Here is a 7,500-nt window from a genome sequence, read left to right as displayed (position 1 = left end):
TTAAACTCATTCACACTACTTGCAAGTACAACTTTCTCAGGCAAACCGTTCCACTCATTCACAACCCTATTAGAAAAAAGTTATGCCGAATATTAATCCTACTTCGTGTCCTTTGGAGTTTAAGTCAACGACATCTGGTACAACTACTATTAAAAAACATGGAAAAGCAGCCAATACTCATAGCTAGTACAGTAACTACTGTTCATGTTCCACAACCGTGCATCAGTAACTACTGCGCTGTGTTCGTAACACGGTAACATGTGTTCCAGCGGCACAGTAATTACTGCAAGTGTTTTCTTACTGCAAATTTTAAAAATTTAAAAATTTAAAATTTAATTTTTAATGTTTAAAATTTAAAATATTTAAAAATTTAAAAAAATTATGATTTTTTTAAATTACTGCAAATTGTCACCTGTCGGACTCGTAGTTCAACGTGTAACAGCTTTCCAGTAATTACTGTGCCAACTGTTACACATGTTACCGTGTTGCGAACACAGCGCAGTAGTTACTGATGCACGGGTTGTAGAACATGAACAGTAGTTACTGTACTAGCTATGAGTATCGGGTGGGAAAAGTCAGTGAAGGATAAAGTATGAAAATCAAATACACCATCTTGATAACCTGAATCAAGTCACCACGTAACCTTCTAAGCTCCAGTGTGGTGCGATTCAAGAGTTGTAAACGCCTTTAATATGGAACACCCTTTAGGGAACTAATCATCCTAGTAGCCCTCCTCTGGACCTTCTCGAGTACTTCCTTATCCTTAGCAAAATATGGTTTCCAAGCCTGCACAGCATACTCCGGATGAGGCCTAGCCAACTGCTCATAAAGCCTAACAACTAAGTCCTCTTTTAGAAAACTGAAGGTCCTCTTGACCCTATTACCTCTTTTAGCAGCTTCGAGACATGTATAGAAGGTTGCAGAGATGAGTTCTTGTAGATACCTAGGTCTCTTTCAACAGTGACTTCCTATAACTCCTCACCATTAAGATTGTAGGTATACGTTTGGTTACTACTACCAATATGCATCACCTTGCATTTATCAATATTAAAAAGCATTTGCCATCCCCGAGACCAGGAATAAACCTTATCTAAATCCATTTGTATTTTCTCAGAATCGCTTTGAAAGAGACCTCAGAATACAGTTTGGTGTCATCAGCAAAATTCTTAGCTGTACACAAAATATCTCGTCAATGTCATTCATATAGGTAACAAACAACAAAGTGGCCCAAATCAGACCCTTGTGGAACACCACTAGTAACGTCCTGCAAAGAAGAAGCACATCCGTTAATGACCACCCTCTGTTTCCTACTACCAAGCCAATTCTCGATCCAATACAGTAAATTCCCATTTACACCCTACTCCTCAGCCTTAGTAAAAGACGCTGGTGGGGAACTTCATCAAAGACCTTCTGGAAATCCAGGAACACAACATATACAAACTTCTGCCTATTTAGTGAGCTTGTAAAATTTTCCATAAACTCAAGAATGTTAGTGAGACAAGACCTTTTTTTTTGACAAAAGCCATATTAAAACTCTCTGATCAAAGACTGACTACTGAAGTGACTGACCAGAGACTGTTTAACAATAGACTCCATGACTTTACAAACAACACTATTGAGACTTACGGGCCTATAAAAACAGGGCTTCGACTTATCACCCTTCTTGAAAATTGGGGTAATATTAGCACATCTCCAGTCTTGAGGAACATAACATTCATTCAATGAGAGCGGAACGAAGAAATGGAGTGCAAAATTTCTTTAACAAATACGGATGGATTGTATCAGGTCCACAAGTTTTAAAAACATTTAGACAAAGCAGCTCCTTTATGACAACCTCATCCGAAAATAAGACCGTATCCAGTTTAGGACCATCACTTCCCCCTGAAAATTATGGAATACTATTCATATCTTCCCTTTTAAAAACCGACACAAATAAGTTGTTCAAAAAATCTGCAAGATCCTGACTATCAGTAACTATATTATCTGCCTGTGATGCCCTAGGAAAAACAATCTCATCTTTAACTTTCTGACCTGACATCAAAAAGAAGGCCTTTGGGTTATCCTAAATATTTAAGGCAAGTTTATTTTCGAAATCCAAACGCAATCTTGCACAACATCTAAATTATTATCAGGCCTCTTATATTGTGGTTCTTGTTCAAAGCCAATTCTACAATGGGTGCTTGTATGAAGCTTCACTAATCCATATCATTGCTCTCCGTTATTTGACTCTATTCTTCGATTGACTGTTTTAATTCTGTAAAACTGCTTTGAAAATATAAACTTCATAAAATAAGTTCCAAGCGATTTCTATTGTGTAGCTACGCATACAAACAACAAGTTATCAGTTGATCCCGTTACTCTTTAATTTTGTTTTATATCTGTGTAACAGATTTTCTGTCCTCTCGTTGCAGGTTGAAATTCTCATACTCAATAAAATGTGAGCAAAACAACGTTTCTACTGCAAAAGGTCTGTGTTGGTAAATATATAAACATTATAGGAACTGTCTCTTCTAGATTATCGGGATATTCTTCAGGGGTTAACTGCAAGGGCGGCGGAAGCACTTTTAATCTGGGGGGGGGAGGGGCACCGACGTCGAAGGGCACTTTGCAGAAATTCGATTGGACTGATGCAGCCTGATATTTAATACCCTTAATAACTCTTATTGTATTATCTTATTTGCGTATACACATCACTCCATCAACGCCACAACCCCCCCCCCCCCCTCCTCCTCAAGGAAACAATGCATAGGCCTACTAGCACTGCAAAATCTAATGTGCAAATTGGGAAACAAGGAAAAGACAGAATGAGGTGAAATCATTATAAAGTCCAAGTCCCTGCACACGCGATCGATATGCATGAAAGCAAATGAAATATGTCAAAATACTGAAAGAAAAATAATTTGCTATGTGTTTTTCAATGGTTAAACTGATATTATTATGATCATTATTATTGTAACGACTTTCCCAATAATTCTAACCAATTTGGAAGGGTTATAACACGGCAAATGATTGTATGTTATTGGCATGCGATGTAATAACCAACGCATGCCTATATGATATGCACATTAACATGTTGAACGCGCGCGTAGCGCGCGAAAAACTTTGGTAATATTATTCGTGCAAGTCGTTACAGCCCCCCCCCCCCCCCCCAAATCAAATTGGGCTCCTACGCCTGTGGTAGTAAACATTTAAAACTTCCCGAAATATTTCATTCGATGTGGGTTTCGCTTTGTAAACTCATTTTTATTTAGAAATTTTTATGTAGAAAAAGGGCACATTTTTAACCTGAGGAAAAGTGGGGGAGCACGTGCCCCCTGTGCCCCCCCCCCCGGTTCCGCCGCCCTTGGTTAACTGTCGAAATTCTGTAAGGCCATTTTTTTTTTTTTGTGCTAAAATATGTGTCGATCTTTGTCCTTTCTTCAGTAATCAATTTGATAAAAATTAACTGTATATCTTTTCCAAACTTCGATAACCTAGATGCAAAGTGGACAAAACTTTGAAATAGGATACACGACATGAATAACTATAAGTATGTTGTGCTGAAAGCCGAAAGTAATAGCGTTTATCCCCATTTCCTTTCAAGCATATCACTGAGTAAAGATATGAGTAAAGAAAGGTCATATCTGTCGGACGGTAACTATCAACTATACCATTCTACTAAATCAGTCGATGGCTTTGCAATTGAACGTTGCACTACACTCCTACGTGCAGTGTATATAATCTCGTGGGAAGTCCGGGCGGGATTAGACAGCAGAATAAATCGCAACAGACTCAGTAACCCAACCTGCGGGCGATGGAGCCCCATAGAACAAGTGGCACATTTGACGTTTCGAAAAATATCAGCACAATTACGCTAAATAAGACGAAGCACATAACTGAGTATTTAGACGAATACAACATTTAAAGATAACACATATATTGCTAAAAACAATTGAAATGTATATTAAGATAGATGTATCTGTATGCTTTCGAGTGGTAGACCGGAGGTGGGGGGAGGTGGGAGGGTGGGTGATTGTACAAACTCTGTAAGAAATGTGAAGATAGTTCCCGCTTTTGAAAAGAGCGTTTTCGATTGGTAGTGGAGGAGTGGATTGAACTCCATTTCCATCTCCATTTTTGAAACTCCATTTCATGATCGATTTTGTTTTAGGCGTGATCTCACTTCGGTGTTATAGCGAACTTCCATATGAACGTTTGTACATGGAGCACTCTGCGTCAGTCTTGCAGTACCAACGCAAAGAGAATGAGTACTAGTACAAAGTAGATTGTACCTTTGTTATGAGTATGAGTACAAAGTAGATTTGTAACTATGTTATGCGTATGAGTATACAATGTAGATTTGTTCTTTTCTTATGAGTATAAGTCGAGGTAGATTTGTACCTTTGTTATGCGTATGAGTACAAAGTAAATTTGTACCTTTCTTATGAGTATAAGTACAAAGTAGAATTGTACCTTTGTTATGAGTATAATTACAAAGTATCTAAGTTCGAGTTCCATGACGTGTATCTGTACTAGATTCCGAAAGGTCTATGGAGTACAAATCCATGAAGGCGATGGAGTTTAGAGTACGTACTCGGGTACTCGATACAAGACTGCTCATATGCCTACCACTTAGCTGAGACAAGATGATGTATACAAACCTGGTTAAATGGGGGATTAATTTAAACAATTTCACTCAAATTATATAGATAACTGTCAGCTGATTTCGTTTTTTTTGGGGGGGGGTGGGGATGTTCTCTCAGTTTTCCTTAAATGACCAAACTTGCGTTTTCGTATAGCCTATAGTTAAAAATTGACCAAACAATGTCAAGCAGTAAGATGAAATAAAAGAAAAAGAGCAACTTTACAACAAATATTAATATTTTTAGAGGGGCTGCATGGGGGATCGATACCTTGCCAACAGGTTTTAATTTTAGTAAAAATCTAACAACATTTGAACACTAGTAATAATCTTAATAATAATAATAATAATACTAATATTAGTAATGAAAAAAAGAAAACAATAGTCACAATGGATAAAACTTACCCGATATCCCTGCAATGAAAGCAAAAACCAGTACTAGGCCTAAGGTAGCCATAGCGGAGACCTTTTTTTCTAGTCTGCAAATGATGAGGAGCTTAGAAGTGGTACCTTCCCCGATATGTAAGTGAGAATAACATTTCGTATCAAAGTGACCACTATATAAATTGATCGGTAATCGAGAAGGGTGGAGCTTTGTACTGAGGTCACAAGCCGCAAATGTAAAATCAATATACCGAACGTTTTTTTTTTTTTTGTCTCACATTTTTTATTGTGTACTAGTATAAAGCATTCGTACTTTCATTTATCATACGATTTGGCTAAACCAATACTACACGGGTTACTGGGAATCAATAAATGACACTCTTACAAAGCGTTTTTAAGCCTTTTAATGATTAGTGATGCGTTGGCTGTTCAAGTTCGAAGTCAAACCACATTTTCGAGGGGAAAAACACCCTGTTCATTGCAGATTTTTCCCCACTTCCTTGTCAATAGGCAATAAAGGTAGACAAGTCAAATAGTTCACGACACAACAAATTCCAGTCGTTTCAATACAAGCTTACCTTATACATTTTGGATATCAAACTGTTTATACATGCTTCATTGGGTAAACCGAAATGAAAGAAATGTTGATAACGGGGAAAGCGCAAAGAATCCCAACAGGTATAACTAACACAGAAGGTCGCATATAAAAGATCATCCCCCTTCCCCTCCCCTCCCACTCCTCCTTCCCATTCCCCGCCCACCCCTCCCCCTTGCCCAACCCCTTCTCTCACTAAAAGAACGTCAAGCAAGGGAAAGTATTGAAAGATGACTTTGTACAGAACGTTAGACTTGATATGACATAGAAGAAAAAGAAAAAAAAACTATTGATTGCTAGTAATAATGCGTGCCCACTAGGCTATGTGTTCTAGGTTTCGAGATATACACTTTTTAAAATTAAGCTAAATCTCTCGGAAGCTCAGGCCTATCTGCTGATGACGTCCGTGAATCACGAGTGCAAGCCTCAATGTTAATGTAAAGCCATTGTATGTTCGTCGTTGTTTTTTTTAATTCTATAACGAGTCAACTCAAAACATATACTTTGAATTAAATATGCACAACAAAGCCATCTCTGGATGTATCAATTGTTCCTGATCTACTAGTACTTCAATGTAAACATGTTATTTTGAGACCATAAAATATATATTTCCCTAGCTACTGAGTTTTGTATTGTTTCTTAAGAACAGAGATACAACAGGGGAAGGGGTGACCTTATAGTTAGAGTGCTAGACGAAGCAGTCCATTGACGTTCGATGTTTAAAGGAGTTTTCCTCAACCCCAGGCGCGGCGGAACGGAAAAATTATTGGGGGGGGGGGGGCTAATGTGTGGATACTACCTAAGCGGAGCGCCACCATCGGTTGGCGCGGAGCGTACCCCAAAATTTTGGGTTTTTTCAAACCCCCAGATGGCCGGAAACGGCACTTCCCGAGTGTTTTATGCTGCGAATACCTGCCCTAAAATATGGGTCTCAAGCCTGCAATTTCTCAGATTCAGTAAGTCTGTAAAAACATTGTAATTTGTATATTCGATGGTGTTTAAGAGAGTAGCTATAACTCGTAGTGTACCCGCAAAGACGTTTTTGAGTGTAGTAAGGGCAGTGGCGGAGCTAGGGGGTTTTGGTCAGGGGGGGGGTGCAAGAATGGTCTGTAGGGGCGCTTTCGACACTATCTAAGCGGAGCGCCACCACAGGTTGGCGCGGAGCGTACAGAAAATTTTCGAGTAAAGATACTCCTTAGATTGCAGGAAATGACCCTTTCCGGGCCATGCTTATTTGCAGATAAACGGAGAATAAATAGGTGTCGTCGCCATTTTGTCGGAAAATGACACCAACAGAATATGACAAATGTCAATAGGTATATGAGAGCGCAATAAAATAGTCAATAATCGCGAATAAGTAAACAAGTAGTGAAAAGCTGAAAAGGGCGCCAGCAGTCCATTTGAGTCCGTCAGGGGGGGGGGGGCATCCGCCCCCCTGACTGTATATATGGACGCTCCGCCACTAAGTAAGGGGATGTTGGAGAACTGGCTGAAATGAGGCAAGTCATTGGACTAAGACGAAGTTGTGTTACGCTTACCGGTACTCACACTCACTGCTTCCACTTTTCACGGGGCGTGAAGACGCGGTTGGGGTGACAATGTGGTCAATAGCCAGGGGACGGGCCGAGGGTCCCCAGCAATTACTAAAATTATTACACCTATGTAGTATACGTGTGCATCGGACAGATCGACAAGTATGCATTGAAAAATGGGCAGATGCACGTTTCGGAGCCTTGGTAAATATTGGGGGGGGGGCTTATCATGCATTTGCCCCCTCAACTTTTTCATTGGGGGGCTGAGCCCCAAGCCCCCCCCCCCCCGGTTCCGCCGCCACTGCTCAACCCGTGAACGTGTTATAGAAATACTAAGATCTGTATTAATAGTAAAGATCTTTCAACTG

At 39.6% G+C, this 7,500-nt stretch overlaps 1 protein-coding gene across 3 annotated transcripts in view; it reads right to left on the bottom strand.

Annotated features, from left to right (window-relative positions):
* LOC139979066 (uncharacterized) overlaps positions 1–5,249 on the bottom strand; it is a 44,747-nt gene extending 39,498 nt beyond the window's left edge. Inside the window, exon 1 of one of the 3 annotated variants that reach the window (XM_071989721.1) lies at positions 5,027–5,249. In XM_071989721.1, the coding sequence (XP_071845822.1) occupies positions 5,027–5,078 (52 nt within the window). In that variant the 5' untranslated portion in view covers positions 5,079–5,249. The remainder of the gene's footprint in view (positions 1–5,026) is intronic. The other 2 variants (XM_071989745.1, XM_071989738.1) reach the window with 2 other exon arrangements.
* Between the last annotated feature and the right edge of the window lie 2,251 nt (positions 5,250–7,500).

Source organism: Apostichopus japonicus, chromosome 2 (genome assembly GCF_037975245.1).
Source record: "Apostichopus japonicus isolate 1M-3 chromosome 2, ASM3797524v1, whole genome shotgun sequence".
NCBI classification, from domain to species: Eukaryota; Metazoa; Echinodermata; class Holothuroidea; order Aspidochirotida; family Stichopodidae; genus Apostichopus; species Apostichopus japonicus.
The sequence above is the reverse complement of the archived record's forward strand: the minus strand, read 5'-3'. Positions and strand labels throughout refer to the sequence as shown.